The sequence below is a fragment of the Caloenas nicobarica genome, chromosome 2, assembly GCF_036013445.1.
Source record: "Caloenas nicobarica isolate bCalNic1 chromosome 2, bCalNic1.hap1, whole genome shotgun sequence".
In the NCBI taxonomy this organism is placed as follows: Eukaryota; Metazoa; Chordata; class Aves; order Columbiformes; family Columbidae; genus Caloenas; species Caloenas nicobarica.
The window spans coordinates 124,792,968-124,811,728 of NC_088246.1; the positions used below are offsets into that span (position 1 = coordinate 124,792,968).

The 18,761-nt window shown below is 43.2% G+C and overlaps 1 protein-coding gene across 1 annotated transcript; it reads right to left on the reverse strand.

The window, feature by feature from the left end:
• Positions 1-9,651: 9,651 nt before the first annotated feature.
• Positions 9,652-10,695, reverse strand: MOS (MOS proto-oncogene, serine/threonine kinase). The gene has a single exon (XM_065629980.1). The coding sequence runs from the start codon at positions 10,693-10,695 to the stop codon at positions 9,652-9,654; it is 1,044 nt and encodes a 347-aa protein (XP_065486052.1).
• Between the last annotated feature and the right edge of the window lie 8,066 nt (positions 10,696-18,761).

An 18,761-nucleotide genomic window follows, 5' to 3' on the forward strand; every position in this document is an offset into this window, starting at 1 on the left:
ATTTCTGTTATTAAAGTATAGCACTAACTAATAATCATAATTAGCACATAGCACAATCATCAATAAAAGAAAGAAAAGACCCCACAGACAGTTTGGGGGTTGGTAATGATTCAAAGAGCATTTTAAATGAACCAGGTTTTCATCTTGATGGGCCAGGATGGTTGGGTTTTTGGGAAGCTGGGGGCAGGTGGGAGGTGAAGTTGATACTGCTTTGAAGTAAACCAAAGACTAATACAACCTGGTGGTGATGGGTGAACGCCCTGAAGGGAATCGATGGCCTCATCCAATTTCAGGCACTAGTTCAAGACCTTTAGTTTAAGTCATAAGGAGTCCTGACAGACCAGCAGGCAGGTTGCTCCTAGCGCACAAGACAGAAGTTCGTGTGTCAGCATAAACTTATTTTCCAATGAGACCTTCACTGATTGAATAGCTTTGGTTTTGGGGGTGTCTCCCCACTCCCTGTTTCTGGCTTGTCTCATTGCCTCCTCCAGCCACCTCCCTTGTCTCTCTGTGAAAATGGCTCTTTCCTACCACCCTTGCTAAGATTTTGTCAGGTAGGGCTAATTTTTATGTTTAGGACACTATTGCAAATGCTGTTTGTGATTCAATACACAACTTTTTAAATGAACTATGCAAGCATGATAATATTCAAAGCAGAAAAATATTTTTCAAAAATTAAATACATTTATTTCCTCTGAAAGTCAGCCATCGACAGGAATTATTAATTCGATTTTAAGAACATGCTTTTTCTTTCCTTTAAATTAGAAAACATCTAACAGTAATCATTTCATTCCCAAAAGCTATACAAGGATTGACAACTTTAAGTGAGGTCTGGAGAAGTTCTGTCACTTTATATACAAAGAGAAAGTCGGGTGACATTCATCTACTGGCATGTCAATGCAATGATACAATCCTTCAGAAGTTTTGTGTGTGGCTTTTGTGTTACCTGCAAACCATTTTAATGGAACTGTTAGACAAGAGAGAAACAAGGATGCAGCCAAAGTATATGATATCTCTCTAAACTTACTGAAATACATAGTATACGCTATTAACTACTATTTAAAAAAAAATCCAGCCTCCTCAGTGTATCATTTCTCACATTTACACTCAGTTTTTGTAATATCTCTGTTCAGGTGCACCTTGCCATACTTGTCTCTGGGACCAGTTTCACATGTGCCCTATCCGAATCAAAACTCTTTCACTATTCTTGAAGTAAGTGGTTGAGAAAAATACATGGCTTGAAAATAAAACTGATTTTCCTTCCGCCCTTTTTGGGGGAGCAACTTAAAAAGACCTGAACATTTACGTTTCCAGTTTGCAGCCTACTTTGCCTGGCACATTTGCAGTAGAATATTTATTAAGTTGTTTTCCCTGTTATCCCAGGTGCCCTGCAAAGGCGAATGCAACCACCTCGCTGCTCTGCTGAGCACTCCAGCTGTTGCACTCCAGGCTGGGCAGAGAGCAAGACTGAACCTTGTGCTCGAAGTCCAGCGGTGGATGGTGCCTCTGCTCTCGAATTGTCCTGTGGCATCCTTCGCTGATGGCAGACTGGGAGAGATGCCAGTAGACCAATTTTGTTCCATTTGCCTTCTTCAACTGGTTTTAAGGCTTTTCATTTGGCAGGCAGAGAAATATTTGGCAGCTGGGTTAACTGAAGCATAGAAAGAGGCTCTTTGAGCACTCCATTAAGGTATTTGTAGCAGATAAATGGCTAAAATAAAGTATAAGTACAGTGCTCAAAGTACAGTTAATTTTAAAAATAACCATTCATTTTTTCCCCTATTCTCATCTTTGTTTTAGTGGATGAACTTATAAACATAGATGCTAATGCTGCAAAAAATGATACATAATTCAAATACTAAGCATCCACTTAAGTCCCATTGAATTTAGAAATATTTGTGTTATACTCAGTAAAACATTTTTTTGTTTTGTTTTATTCGCTGCAGATATATGTTACCACACAACACAGAAGCAACCCGCGCATCTTCACACTTCTGTCTTCACACTTCCCATCCTGCCTTCTATATTGAGGATGTGCCCAGCTCCAAGTTATATGGTATTTTTATCATTTGAATATAGTGGCGTTACCTCTTTCTTTCTGGCTTGAGATAAAGCATGACACTGGAGGAAAAAAAAAAAAAAAAAGGAGGCACAGAAGCAGCCTCCAAGGCAAGAGAAGCAAACAACAGAATAAGCCAGGAGCAGAGTTCCTTGTTGATGGGAAGCCAGAGACTGTCAAAGAGAAACAGATAAACGTTCCCGGATTAATTATCAAATATGTTTAAACTGTAATACTCCCACGAATCTCACACCCAAAGAGAGGAGAAACAGAATTGTATCTTATGCTTACTTTTAAAAAAACTGATTATGAAATATCTGTTGATATTTCTATTTGAGAACCAGAGACACTAAACCTTCCATAAAAGCTATAGCAAGTGTAATACAGAATGATAAAATTATGCTTCCATGCTTTTTCTTTTCCTTCTTTCTCATTCTTTCTAGAAATTGTTTATTACAATTGCATACTGCCCATGCTTCTAGCCATCTTTTCTGTCTTACAATCACTTGACTGCTAAAGTAATTATTGCACTTCATGGACCTCAAGAAAGCATGTGGAAGTTGGTTTTAATTGTGAAGAAAAGCATGAAAATATTTAATTTTGACCTAAAACCATTTCAGCACTAACTAGTATTGTCTTTTATTTGGGCATTCAGTCTGAATTAGATAAAATTACATAAAATGTCTTTTTTAACTGCATCCTGTCAAGTTTTGCACATGTGCCCATTTGAGGGAAAAGAGGAGATGTGGGGGAGGTTGGGGGTGGTGGATGCCATTAGTTGTAAAAAAAAGAAAAAAAACCTACCAGCATTAGAACTTTTAATTCATGCTTTCCCTTAGTAGATAATGCTATCTGTATGAGTAAGGAAGCACAAAATATAACACTCTAATGTGGTTAATATGTCCACAGCTACTGCTGCTGATGACTAGACATGAGAATGCAAGCACTTTACAGTATCTTCTTTATATGTACTTTCTGAAACTAGTAAATGCAGCCAGATTAGGTAGTTAGGCACTGGGAGACTGAGGAGAACTAGCTAAAGTTTCCATGCAGGCTGTGGTTACCGCAGACTGCTGTGAGGCAGGAGATAACCCACTCGGTTTTGAATAGTTAGTGCTGCAGGGCTGGAGGTTGGAAAAGCAGCTTGTGCTACTTCTGAACAGAGAACATAAAATATGTCCAAGAAAACCAGCTCACCGTGAGAAAATGGCCACTGTGACACGGCATCCCAGGATCCCAGAAATGGCACTTCAGTTGCTGCTACTAAAAACAAAAACAAAAACCCACCAAAGAACAACAAACCAAAAAATCCCGACCCAAACCTGAATACAGGAACAATTTTGTTTCCAAGGAAAATAATTATCTCAAGCTGTGGAACGTGGTTGATGGTAAGACATGCGAGATCTGACATTTACCATTTGGCACAAATGAGGCTTTGTTCCTTCCTAAGAGTGCAGACGAGATGCAGGGTCGCTCTTATCTGAGGAGGTCCAGCCTGTTCTTAGCATCAGATAACTCATGCCCTGAACAGAGCATACCTGGCTGGTGGAGGGCTGAAGGGCACAGCCCAAAGAAATATTACAGTACCACCATAGCGAGAGTGGCACTGATGCTGCATCATTTGAATCTGTGCAATGCTGGATCCTATACTTCTGAATTTGCTAGACCCTACAGAGCCAACAGGACATGAGTGCTAGTCCAGCCTTTCAAACTCATTATGCTTTTATACACACCCTGCCAAGGCATTTAGCCCCTAGAAAGAAAAAGTGATGCCCCCTTTCATATTTGGTTGGCTGAATGATTGGGGCAGCCATACAAAGGATCCTCGGCACTGGCTTCACAAGTGTTTCATGCTCAGAAAGCGTAGTAAGCTGTCAATAAACTACAATTACCTGGCTGTAGCACTTTATCCAGGCCTTCAATAAATCTTCCGTTTAGTTTGATCAAGCTGCTGGTGATCAGTTCCTGGAATGTAGAGAATAAATAAACAAGGTACGAGTGGCCCTTAAGGTTTATCCTGACTTATAACCATGTCTTGCTAGCCTATGCTGCATACATATTTATGAAGAAGAAGATATAAAGAACAAAAGCAGCTTCTAGAATACCTAGGGAAACATTTGGATGAACAGAATCCCTTAAGAGTTGTAACACAATTGTCTGCAACTGCTCTGTTAGCAGCATGTGCCTTCTGCTAATATTTTATACGAAGGTATGCAAGTGTGACAGTTAAAGAGCAATGTGCAGCTATACTCATTAGCTTTTACGCCAGCTTGAGAAGCAAGAAGGCATCTTTTGAAAACCTGAAGCCGTGTCCAGATGAAGAAAATGGAAAGGATAAGGCTCTGGTGGATTAAATATAAAAATAGATGGGAAACAAACAAACAAACAAACAACAACAACACAACAACTTCAAGGAACTAACATAAACCCCATAATTTATTATTTTCAGGATATCAAGAACAAGAATTCTGTCAAGCCTCGCTGGTAGATCTACTGATGACAGGTTTTTAAAAGAAAAACAAAACAAAACAAAACAGCCCTAATCATTGAAACCTGATTCCCCCAAGACAACAAAGCCATTGCATGGAATCAAAGTGTGTTCCTTGCATATGTGCTGTCCCTGGAGGAAACACAAAATAGGTTCATGCTAGAAACATTTTTGTAGGAGAACTCAGGAGCTGCCTGAAATTCAAGCACCTATAAATGTTATTATAGTTGCAGAACTTCTATGGTTGGAAAGGACCTCTGGAGATTGTCCAGTCCAATCTCCTGCTCAGAGCAGGGTTAACTAGAGCAGGTTGCTCAGTACCATGTCCAGCTGGGTTCTGAATATCTTCAAGGATGAAGACTCCACAATCTCTCTAGGTAACTTGCTCCAGTGTTTGGCTATCCTCACAATAAAAAATGTTTCATGTTTCATTGAAATGGAGTTTCGTGTCCTTCAGTTTGTGTCCATTACATCTTGTCCTATCACTGGGCACCACTGAGAAGAGACTGGCTCCATCTTTATTGCCTCCCATCAGTATTTATACAAACTGGTAAGAGCCCCTGGAATTTTCTCTTTCCAAGCTGAACAGTCCTATCTTAGCCTCTCCTCATATGAAGAGGTTCCAGTTCCTTCATCAACTTAATGGCTCATCGCTGTGCTCCTGATCTGGTACATCCCTTTCTCATTCTGGCAGAGTCCAAGCTGGCCCCAGAGCTCCAGACGTGTCTCACTGGGCTGAGTGAGCAGAGAAGAATCATCTCTTCTGGCAATGGTCTGGAAGAGCACAACACCCTCTGTCATGCCCCCCCGGATGCTGTTGGCCTTTTTTGCCACAAGGGCGCATTGCTGGCTCATGTTCAACTCGGGTCTACCAGGAGCTCCATGTCCTTTCCTGCCAAGTTGCTTTCCAGCCCATCGGCCCCCAGCCTGTGCTGGTGCATGGGTTATCCTCCACCAGGTGACAAACTTTGCAGTTCCCTGCATTGACTCCCATCGGCAGATTATTCCAGCTTGTTGAGGTCCCTACCAGCACAACCATCTGAGGTACTGACCCCTCCATACAATTCTGTATCATCTGCAAACTTGCTGAGGGTGCACTCTGTCTCGTCATCCAGGCCATTAATTAAGATGTTAAGCTGTACTGGGCCCAGTTTCAGTCTCTGGGGTACACGACTAGTGACTGGTCTTCCACTGGACTTAATGCCAATGATCACAAACTTTTGAGCCCAGCGGCTCAGCTAGTTTTCATTTTTCACTATCTAGCCTGTATTTCCTCAGTTTCTCTTTGAGGATGTAATGGGAAACAGAGCCAAATCCTCACTAAGGTCAAGATAAGCAACAACCACTGCTGTCCCATCATCCAGCAGCCAGTAATTTCATTGCAGAAGGCTACCAGGTTGGTCAAGTATGATTTCCTCTTCATAAATCCATGCTGATTACTCCCAATCAGCTTCTTGTCCTTCCTATGTTTGGCAATGATTTCCAGAATTATTTGTCTAACTGGCTTGTAGTTTTCCAGATCTTCCTTTTTGGCCATCTAGCAGATAGGAGTTAGATTTGCTCTGCTCCAGTCTTCAGGAATGTCTCCTAATGACCATGACCTTCCAAAGATAATCAAGAGTGACCTCACAATGACATCAGCAAGCTCTATCAGCATTTGTGAGTGCATCCCATCAGGATCCATGAATTTGCATATGTCTTGTTTGTTTGAATGTTCCCTAACCTGATTAAGGGCCTGGAGCATCTTATGAGGAGAGACTGAGAGATCTGGGTCTGTCAGGCTGGAGAAGAGAAGGCTGAGACAGGATCTTATTAATGTTTATAAATATCTGAATGGTGGATATCAAGAAGATGGGACCAGACTCTTTTCAGTGGTGCCCAATGATAGGATGAGGGGCAACAGGCACAGATTGAAGCACAGGAGGTTCCATCTGAACATGAGGAGAAACTTCTTTACTTTGAGGGTGCCAGAGCACTGGAACAGGCTGCCCAGAGAGCTTATGGAGTCTCCTTCTCTGGAGACATTCAAAACCCACCTGGACACATTCCTGTGAGATCCGCTCTGGTGAACCTGCTTTAGCAGGTGGGTTGGACTAGATGATCTCCAGAGGTCCCTTCCAACCCCAGCCATTCTGTGAATCTGTGATCCTTCTCTTCCAACAGCAAGTCTTCCTTGTTCCAAAATTCCCCTTGGTGTCTCTTGGATGTTTATTTTTTAATGTTTGAGTTTCATCAGGAGCTCTTTGTTTATCCTTGGAGGCATCCTGCCACCTTTGCTCAACTTCCTACTCATTGAGATGGACCCATCTTAAGCTTGAAAAAGGCAATCCTTGAAAAGCACCCAGGTGTCCTGGGCCTCTCTTCTGTAGAGGACCATATCTCATGGAAGTCTTTAAGAAATAAGGAATTAACAAACACAGACATATATGATTTCTTTAGAAGGAGCCAATATTGCTTTGGCAGGAAGGAGTTGTGCTTCACAATTGTGTTGCATTGTATTGGAATTCATTAGGAGCACCAACAGCACATGGATAAGGAGCTAGTTGATATGTTTCCCTTGGGTTTCTGAAGGCATCTGAAAAATCCTTCATTGTGAACTCTGAAAAGGTACTAAGCAGCCATGTTTAAGAGAGAAAATCCTGGGCTGGATAAGTCAAGAGGTAGGAACAGAGGATAAAAGCAAAGTTCCTCTCAACTAGAGGAAGCACCCAGTGATGTTCCCCAGGGTTCTATGCTGCTCAGCACATTCATAAGCAACATGAAAGAGGATGAGCCATAAAATAAACAACTTTGCTGCTGGTGGAGTTATTTAGGACAGTGAGTGCAAGGGCCAGTTACAAACTAGCAGAATGAAATTCAAGGTAAATTGACGTAAAGTTGAGGGAAACAGGCAAAATAATCCTTATAATGTAAAACGGTGGATTCTGAGCTATCAGGCCTGAGATGCTTCTTGATTAGTATTAATTCAATGCTTGTTAACAATCAAAAAGCAGCAAAGCAAATCTTAGAAGTTACATAAAAACAGAATGTCATTGTGACAGCTGACTATGATGTGCCTATATCTTGAGTCCTGTGCAGAGTTCTCATTCCCTCTCAGAAAATAATCCAGTAAAATTGACAGAGACATCTGCAGAGCTGATTACACTTCAAAAGGAGGTCTTGGCCATCCAGTATTCTTCTGTCAAGTATAACAATTTGAAGGGTGCTTGATTTTTCACAAAGACTCAAGTAGCACTCGTTGATGCTAAAGTATCATTAAGCACAAAATATCAACTTTCTAGCAGCTTAAGCAACAGCTACCTAGATTGGCAAAATAAATACAACACAGAAACCTCTAGAAACTACTAAAAAACTTTAATTCCATTTTTTATTCTATTCTTTTGAAGATTGGAGAAACAGTTTTATGTAAGGCTTGATGTTAAGCTGAGGTCATTAGAAGGTAATGACTTATTATGATAACTTTCATAAGATATTTCTTGTTTATTAAAAGAAGTTATGGAACATGAAAAATGTAAGCTCTGATCCTATAACAATTATTTTAACAGAGGAAACACAGGAAATCTATTTCAGTATTTACCTTAGGTTTTTTGATTCCAGACAGCATTTCTTAGTTCCACTTAAGAGGGACAGAAGAGCAAGAAACAGTTAAGCTTAGATATGCTTTATAAACCATTAATTTCCATGACCAACTCGAATACCATAAAGACCTACAGAATCATCTCAAATTCACATAGTTGCTCATTTCCAGGATTTCACAGAGCTAAGAACAGACATAGATCAGAAATCAGCAAATTGGCTCAATTCCTTCAGGATTTTTGTTTTCCAGTATGGAAACAAGAGGGAGGAAGGGGAAAGGAGAAAAACAATTTAACTGTAACATCACTCTTTCTCCCATCTTAAAAAGAAGCAGGGTCTTTGAGCAGAATGACAATATCAGCTACAGCAGTTGGATCTTCGGAGATCCAGATAAGGGTTGAGATCGACAGATCTATAATTATCAGTTCTGATAAATCAGGGACCAGAGCTCTTTGTCTTCAGCATTGACTACAACAGTTGTTCACCCAGACATCTTACAGCCAGATTAGGAAAGACAGTAGATAAGACAGAAACAGCACAGAGGATAGTTTAACAGTGTATGCTTTGAGCACCTGCAGAGTATCAATATTATTGCTTCAAGCAATCTTCCTCTTCAGTACTTCCAGTATCTTGTCTAATACTGACCCATGCATTACAAAGGGCAAGTAATCCCCCTCTTACCCTGATTTATTAGGTTTTTGTATCTATACATCCTGTCTCCATGTTTTACCTTTTTTTTAAACTCCTCCGGTACCTCAAAAACCTGGGTACTTGTCATTCCACACAAGATGTGCTTATAATACTTCAGATACTAAAGTTTACAATATACCAACTAGCAAGTTGCAACACACCTAGCAGCTTGGAAGTCTTACAAAAGCACAAGTTGTTAATGTATCTTCCTACTCTTAATAGCCTTAGACTGACAAAAAGACTCCTTATTTCAATTGAGATTGGGCAGTTGACATTTTCCGTTTCAGAAACGTCATACTTACTGAAATTAAGTACATCTAAGAACAAGAAAAAACCCCACTGACACACTGTATTCATTTTTCTGCATTCATTGATTTGCGATGCGTACTCATTCCTTGGTAAATGAAGAGGAAAAGATCAAAACCACAAACCTAGCTAGTGTAAAGAACTACTCATATATGAACATTTTAGAAACACCAAAAGGTATTATGTACAAAGAACCTTCCAAAAGCCACCCTTTTTTGTACTTATTTGAAAACAGCTATTTTTATCCACATCACATTCCCTCTGTTTCTCTGAGCAAGGCAGCACAGAACAGCTAAACCAGAAAAAGTCCTATTTGCCAACATCTTGATCCTTGCCTCTATCCCCTCCCACAGTAAAACCCCACACTTCAGTTAAACCTCTTTATTTATAACCTTCTTATAACAAAGCAGTTTCCTTTTTTTAAAATTAAAAAAAAAAAAAGCCTTTTGATTACATGCGAGCTAAATTAGTTATGTTTGGAGGAAAAATGGAGGGAAAGAAAAGCTGACAGTAAAAGCAGGGGTAAGAGTCCCTAGGGGCTGCCCCGGAGGGCTCTGAGGCCGGCGAGGAGCTGGGCTGCACCAGGGCGCTCCTCTGCGTTTGCCTTCCAGCAGCAGCTGATGATGCTCTGGAGTCTCTGGCCCACTGGTGACTCGTGGAAAACAGCAGCAGCCAGCGAAGGGCGTAAGTTATAGGCGACCACAGCATAGAGCACATGCTGCCGCTCACCCAGGTAGGGCTGCTCTCGCATGACCATTTGCCAAAGGGTGATAGCAAAGGAGTAGATGTCGGCTTTGGCAGTGACCCTCTCTCCCTTGAGGAGCTCAGGGGCACGGTGTGTGTATGTGCCCCCTTGCTGGCAAACGTGGGGACTCTGGGACAAGCCCTCCTCCAGTTTCTGGGAGCACCCGAAGTCTCCGATCTTGCACACTCCCTGCTCAGTGATGAAGATGTTTGCAGGCTTCAGGTCCAAGTGCACAATGCCCTGTGAGTGAAGAAAGGCTAAGCCGGTCATAACGTCGCAAGAATAGCACACGGTCTCTCGCATGCTCAGGGCCTTCCTTCCACACCCTCCTTCATCGTCCTGTTTCCACACATCGCCGGTGCCATAAATCACATGGTGCAGAGTGATGTTGCCCACGTACTCCATGATGATGGTGCCCAGGCTGTTCTGGCTGGCTGGGGCGCAGGTGCTGGCAGCCACCACACGTACCACATTCTCGTGCTGTAGCCGGGCGACGTTCAGCTCAGCCCAAAAGCTCTGTCGTGATGCCAGCCGGTTTTTGCTGCTCTTCTTCACCTGCTTCACAGCCACAGTTACACCGTGGTAGGTGGCTTTGTAGACAGAACCGAAGCCCCCAGAGCCCAGCAGCTGCAGGAGACAGACCTGGTCCCAGTCAATGGAGCACCAGGCCAGGCGTGGAGGCAAGCGGCGGGTCCTGGCTGAAAGAGTTTCCCCCAAGAAATGTTTGCTGTCTTTGCCGGGGATAACTAACGGGCTGCTGCACGGTCGCAAATCCGCAGATGGGGAAAACTCGAAAGGAAGAAAACAATTCAGAGGAATAGGTGATGGCATAATAAGATGGAAAAAAATAAAAGGCAGTTACTAAGACAGAAGACTGGAAAGTTTCCCTGACAGAAAGGGTGCTACAGTGGCTTTCAAAGCCTTTTATCCTCTCTTCACCATTCTCCCTCCCACCCCCAAATGAACTGCATCTGTCACAACTAGCTGAATCCAATCAGGCTCACCTGGAAACATTCTCCTCCAGCCCTGAAGTAAATCTCTAGAAAGTCAAGGCAAATGGATCTAAAGATAAAAAAATATTAACTCACATGTATTTCACATAATTTCTCATTTGAAGAGAAAAGAAAGATGTTCTGCCCATTGATTGCCTCTAGCAAAATGCCCCAGGAGTAAGTAAAGCCGTGATTGGCATATGCATTTCACCGTGGCTCCAGGCAGGAATGATCATCATCAGATGCGTTAAACAGCTCAAAGTCATTGTCAGAGAAAGCAGCTGAAGAGGTGAGTGCTAGCATTTGATGAGCTGATGGCAGGCATAACTGAACATAGAAGTCTGTTTGCAGAGACCTGCCACTTAAACATGACTGGGACAAGGGGACGGGTTTGGCTGCTCGTTTCTGCCCATGCAGGACAGCAAGCTTAATAGCAGCATAAAGACAAACGATTGCTCTGTGTCATCCATTGGGTATAACAACTGGAATTACAGATAAAGATTTTATCATCTTCCCATCATACTCCATGCAGCTACTACAGGTGTGTCTTTTATTTCTGGATCCTCTTTTGTAGGTTTATTGCAAAATTTACGGAGCTGTTCTGGCAGAAATAAACATAATTTTGCCTTGGTGGTCCCTGTGTTTTTTCAGAGCGGCTTTTGCTCTTTCGACCTTACTTTCACATACTCACAGTGCCCATGCTAATTGCCCTGGTGTTGGGTCCCTGCTGTGCTGACCATGCATCAGAGCACCCTTACGGGACCTACGCAGCTAAGTGCTTTTGAATATTCCAGTAAGGACCTTTGTGTACATGTTGACAAATATCTTGGAAAGCTTGGTCCCCATTTCCAACCTCCTCACCCTTCAGAACCTTCCTCTGGATGTCAGCTTTGCCAACACGGATCCTGCCACAGGACTTCAGAGACTGGCAGTGCCTGTTTCTTCAGAGTTTACCTCTGGGCAGCACTGGCTCCGCAGGCAGTTCCTGCAGCGTTCTCCTGGTGTTCCTTTCGTTTTGCTGCTCTGGATGAGTAAGATGCAGCGCAGACGTGCTGAGGGAGGTTTCAGGGGTGCTCAGAACATGTGCAAGCAGAACCGGAGTGTTCTCCACCTTGAGAAAGGTCTGATTGTTCACCTGAACAGACAACTCAAACGTCCCAAAGGCATCTTCTGACCCTACTCGAATCCTAGATCAGCTCGGTCAGAGGGTTTCAGGCAGCACTATGTAGCAAATCAGCAATGGGGATCTTCCCAGGCACTGAGGCTTAGAATGACCAGGAGAAATTTGCCATTGCAATTCACAGGGAAGGAAACTTGGCCCAGAGATGAATGAGAACGGGGAATTACGGTTACTGCCTCTCAGTGTGAAACAGATAGGCTGAGGAAGAAGTGGGTAAATAGGCGCAAATATGCATTGTAGGAGCTGTTAACAAGCGAGAGTGTGAAGAGTCAGGGATGCCAGAAGGGCCTCTCAGTGGCTCTGCGTGGGACAGTCCCTGCAGATGCCTGGCAACACAGGCTCTTCTTTCCTCCCCCCTCCCAGAAGGGATGGTAGGAGCACAAGAGGCCGCTGGACTCCTCTGGTGCCATGGCACCCTGCGAGCTCGCGGTCGTGAGGCAGAAGCGGGGCAGGTTGTACCCAGCTGCCATCCCCTCCCGTGGACCAGCTGCCTGGCCTGGGCGCTGCTGCCACATCAGGCTCCAAGGGATGCTTTGGGGGTGGCGGGAGGCCCGAAGGAGCTCTAGTGTAGTTTTAAATATGCAGTGAAGTAAACCATGGAGATAACAGGTATTTTACGCTCCCTTTGTGATCAGCAGTGTGATTTTTGTGCTTCTATGAAAAAAGTCTTCGCTTCTGATCTTTGCAGAGAAACGTCTCCTGGGCAGGTAAGGTGTGACGGAAATGAAAAGCTACGGTAAGCAGATGAATCTATACTGGAGAGAGAAAAGATTTTTTTGTTACTATTTTCTGAGTGCTGCTAGGGCTCTACTTCTTGCATGAACTTCTGTGCCATATATTATACAAAAGCAGCAGAGGGACATCTCTGCTATGAATTCTCCAAGAACGGTGGCCTTCTCATGGGAGAAGCATACTTGTTACAACCCGTTTTCAGCAGGTTAAGGTGGCAGAGAAGGTTCAAAGGGAAAGCTGGTTGTGGGAGAGGAGCAGGTAGAAGGATGCATGGATGAAGGGCCTGAGGGTGGACCTGTTAAACTCACAGCTACAGGAGCATATCTGGAGATTGTGAATGCTACAGAACACCGCAGTAAAATCTATGTCCATAAAACAGAGGGTTAGGATTAGGGCTGTTTCCAAATTTCTTTGGTTGAAGTCTCATTTGGAAGGATAAAGCAGACCTTCCATATTACTTTTATCAAAATCCCTGTTGTCTTCACTCCTTCCAGCTGTCCCTTTTCTGGTAATTTTTCCTGTTACCCTTTTCTGTTGAAACCTTTCTGTTTTGCCTCTGTCACGGCAGGCAGGTTGTGTGGTTCTTGGGGAATACACTGAATTTTTGAACAGGAAGAAGGATGTATTTGGGGATCTAAACAGCCTTCATGTAACTTACTGTCCTGTCTCAAGCTGACTGCTGAGGACTGGATCAGGGGGACTTCCAGTGTCTTTCAGTGTGAACACAACCAGAGCAGACCTCGAAGCAAGCAGGCTTTTATTTTTAATAGATGTTATTTTCCTGTAACCCATGGATGACTCGACCCAGTGACTTCCCACGAGGTACAACCGCTGTAGGACGCCCTTGCCATGAGGTACAACCGCTGTAGGACGCCCTTGCCACACTTCACAGCTCTGCTCAGCTCCAGCACTGCCACAGGCTGGAGGAGGGGATCACAGCGTGGCCTGGGGAACCATTTTTGGAGGGGAGCAGGGCTGCTGGGGACAAGCTGCCTCTTCTCTCCCTGCCACCCTTCCCCAGTGGAACGAACCCACAGCAGCCTCCAAGTGCACTGTTCCATTTCACTGCTATTTCCACCAGGAAAAGGGAAGCTGTATGAAGTAGAAGTCACCAGCAGAGAATGCAACAGGATCTTTCAAGAGGGAAACACACAGCCTGTGTCCCGAGGGCTGCAATATATCACAGCTATGCAACAGGTCACAGCTAGCGTAACCTGCAGCAGTGATGGTTTTGTTCCAGGCTTGTGTGTCGTATTTCTGCAAGTAAAACATGCCTCTGCATCCGATGCTGCAACAGCTGCCTGACCTAATCTGTGCTTCCAGCTGAGAAGGAATACAGAATCAGTCTCGCTCGGTTCACCCGTTTATATTTCACTTGTACATGAGGAATATAGAAACGCTTTGTTTGCCACTACTGGTAGTTACTACTGCTGTTCGTGGAGTTGCTGGACAGAAGAAGTCAGCCTCCATATCAAGGGCCTTAAAGGACTGATATGGATGTAACCCACCACAACAGAGCACACATACCAACCACCAGAGTTTCACTGTCATCAAGGTGCATCCCTGTTGTTTTGTCTAAAACAGGTGAAGAACAGAACTGGGGATTCAAACCAATTTCAGAGAGTTTAAGAGTGTATAGCTGTATTCTTCTCCACAACCATTACTTTATTCCTTTGTATATTTGGTTGGTGTACCATGTAACAAACCCTTGAAGGCTTGGCTGTCCAGTGGCTTCTAAGAACTGCTTTACAATATAGAGGTAGTGCTGTGTTTCTACTAAATTACTTTATAATCTTGCTAAAGGAGTCGAATTTATCTCTTGAGTACTTAAATTACAGTCCTACTCTCAGAACAACACAGTTCCTTAGCCTGTGCCTTAGTGATTTCTCAGAGGTTTTCTCCCCAGTTTCAAATGAAAGTTTTCTTTTTTCTCCATTTACTGTCAGTCCCTGTGATCTCAGTTTAGGATTTGATGATGAACCTACATTCTTCCTTACACGTATTGTGTGTCATGGTCCAAATGTTGCTTCCAGTCACACCTCACAGACCTCCAATGATAACCAGAGTTGCCTGAAAGCAGTTCTGATATGATCGATTGCACCAGTGTAAGCGATACTATTATCTGAAGCCAGTCCATACACAGGCTTGCTGTGAAGACAGGCCACTGATTAACCTCTTTTTTTACTTTTTTTTTTTTTTTTTTTACTACAAGCACAAGCCACAAAAGAATCCAGTTCATGTTTCAGAGTTTGGTTGTTTTGGTGAGACAAATGACACCTTGGAATAGCAAATACAAGCAAGTTTTCGTTAGAGCAGTCGGAGGTAAACTCAAACGCAAAGAATGAATACATCTGCAAGAATTGCGATGCTATTTTACTGCTGACATAATAATAATAAACATTTTAAAAGGTTAAACCCTAGTTTATAAATAGTAGGACCAAGTTTCAAACACACGTTGCCAAACAGCTGCTTGATGCTTTTTTCCTTCCCAGCGAGGCTACTCTGTGTGCTCAAGAGCCCGAACTAAAAGCTCTCCTTACCTGAACGCACTGAGGTTTTAACTGGAGGCACTGGGAATGCAGCTGAGGTTTCACAGCTGATGTACTGGGGCCTCAGTGACCACCACGGATCAGGGTGGACCAAGGATAACAATCTGGGACCTGCTGCTGTAGATTAATTTCACAATTGCAAAACGGCACCTTGAGACAAGCCAAGAGAATCTAAACTATAGGGGTAAAGATAATAAAATGTGAAATGCAGACTCTAACGCATAGCAATACTTTCTGGCCATGCAAGGATGGGTACCTATCCTGGCAGTTTTACCACTTTCAGCAAAATTGTCCAAGATTGGTTCTGCAGTCTTGCCCCCTGCAGCAAAGTTCACTTTGCTGGGTCACAGGGAGATGACAAAAAGTGACGGTGGAATTTGAGACTTGTGGCTTAAGGACTAGAAAACAGCCTCAACGCTTAATGAGAATAATTAATCGCCTACAGCAAAGGGCCCAGAGGGTAACGTTGGTGCTGTTGTAGCATCTGGAGGTGGCTGCTCTCCTAGGGACGCAGCCGGAGTGCTGATGCCTGGGCTGCAGTGTGACAGGGTCAGTCTCTCCCAGCAGCTCACTCAATCCCATTAACAGAGATCATGCCCAGCTCCGTCACTCCATGCGTACGCTGTCATAGCAAACGTGGTGGCTCTCTGCAAATGCCACATCTTCAGAGAGCTGCAGAAGGGAAGGAGCAAGAGGATCTGCTGAATTTGGTGGCTCTGAAATGATGGTCTGGGCACTCTGGTGGGCCACAGCAACTTACCACAGGTTTCCCTAAGTTACAGGGTTTAAACCTGCCTGAATAAACGGGTGGTACAGTTCAAGGACATTGTTACAACGTTTGCATCAGTGAATAAGCAAAAGCTTCTTGTAGAAACACTGCTTAAGAAAAATATGCCTAAACTGAACAGAGCACATGAACTATGGGGCAATATTGTAATATTTCATTGCCGTAAGGAGCCAGACGGTAACAAAATAAGAGGAGACAATTCTTAGGTGAGGACAGACTTCATTGAGGTTGGGAGTTAAGTCTGTGTTTATTTGTCATTAATGTTTGATATGTGATGTTCCTATGTTAGAGCTCAGATGTTGTTCATTTATGGCATGCCCCTTAACCATACAGAGCCTGTATTTTGTTTTCATTTTCACTGTAAGTACTTGTGAGGGAACTTTAGGATTTACCCATGGCCCTGTGTGTAACAATTTAACACAAAAGCAGTAAGCCCAGGTTGAACTTAATTTCACAGGCACAGCCTACAGAACTTTTCTGCTGAAGTTGTATCTCATGCTACACAAGGATGGCTGACAAACACCTTCCTGGCAAGAGTCTGTGCGCCCCTCAGATAAATTGCTGTCTCTCTCAGATTAATCAAGTATTTGGAAGAAAGTCATCCCACTTGCCTGGGAAACCACACGCTGTGTTAACTAGGAGATACCTTTACAAACAGCATGATTCATTTTGGACTTGTAAAACTCAAAACGCTTTCAAGTTTCTTGAAGTAAACCAAAACGAAACTGATTCCTCAATTTCTCCCGGTTTGATTGCTATCCTCCCATGCATACACACATGTACACATAAATATCTACATACACACACATACATATATATACACACACATGTACGAAAGCTTAAGCCATGTACTGATTCTCACAAACTGTGACTATTCAGGTTCTCTGCACTATTTCACACACACACAGAGATCTGACTGATTTATATGAAAATGATACTGAACCGTTCTACTTTGTACATGGCAGTTCAGTGTGACAGCGAAAATCAGCGCCAAGGGGAAACGATCAAGGATTAATTCACCTGTCAGCCCCACCATAGTGTGCATTACTGGTCCTGTTTGTAGAGTGCTCAACCGAGAGCTGACAGTTCTTCAGTCTCCTCTGAAGCAAACCAGCTTTGTAGCTGGCGGTTTTATGGCACAAATGTCCCCGAAGGAGACAAGGTTGTGTGTATGATGATGACACTGAAGAATACAACTATTGATTATATTTTAAAAATATTTTTAAAATAGGTATTTAACTATTTATCTGAAAATGTTCATTTCTTGAGGACACACAGACCATTAGAACAAATAAACGTAATTATATAAAAATAAAAATACTGGGCAAGATGTTATACCTTTATTAGGAGCAGAGAAAGTTTATACCAAATTATCTGGGATATGGCAGGTGAGCAGCAACTTCAAACTTCATGCTACTGCTGGGGTCTGTCATTTCCACCACCATCTCCACCGTTGTTCAAGACACAGAAATACAGTGTTGCTGTTTATTTGCTAAAGGCCCCAGCTCACAACGATAAGCAGCAGTTAATCCTCTAGTACACTTCTCAAACTTCTAAGCACAGACTAAATTTTGTAAAAGAGCTTATCTTGCTGTACTACTTGCTGCCTGGTTGCCATCACCAACTCCTGCTGTGCCAACTATGGCAACTGCCACTTGGAAACTTAATTTCCATCCGATTTAATACAATGTTTTGATTTGCAAAAGGGGGAAGCCAACAGCAGGTAGTTGCTCTGTTTTTGCTAGTCCAGCAGCAGCTCTGCATCAGAGTTTTGGATTTCTGTGTCAAAAAAAATTATTTATCCTAGGGCATGCTTATATGTGGGAAGGAAAAGGACGGTGGAGTCCGGAATATTCTTTCTTTTCCACTCCTGGAAGACAGCAAGACCAGGTATACAGGATACCAAAGGACCATTTTTCTGTACTTTCTTCCCCAAGTTTTGGAAAGGGCTGGTTACAGGAGAGACAGAAGGGAAGAGATGCCTGTGGCTCTGAATTTAACAAGGAAAGCTCTGGAGCAACTGCACCAAGAGGTCTCTGGATATAACACAGACACTGTCCACGTGATCACGTTCTGCTTATTACAGAGGCCAACAGAGTTTCCAGAGGGTGTCCGTTTGGAAGGACGTGTTAATTCAGTAACGGTGGGTGAGACCAGCTACGACAGTGAGACAAATAGGTGGCTTTCTCCTGGCGGGGGGGTGGGGGAATAAATGGTTTTGCAGAGTATTTCAAATTGTAGAGAATCTGAAGAGCTTTTGACTTTCAATATAATAAGGCCAACCTTCTCCAGCGAGTTAGAAGCCTGTGACACAGAGGTGGTAAGTCATCTCAGAGGAAAGGGGTAGGGATCACGGGAAAAGAAAAATGCCTGTGTACTGAGAAGGTAAAAGCCAATGACTCTCTGTAACAACCATTTCTCTCAAACTGGGTTACAGCAAGAAATCTAAGAAGTCACGACTTGGAAAAGAGAAGAACCCAAAAGCAGGAACACACAGATAACACTGATGCTAATATATTCTGAAAAGGAACAAAACGTGAAATGCTAGTCTTTTACTTTCCTGGCAAACAATCTATGCTAGGGAACAACTGTGTGGAAGGAGCAGGGAGGCAACTGTCTGCAGTTGTGCGCAGGCTGCTCGTCTGGCTGCATCGGGC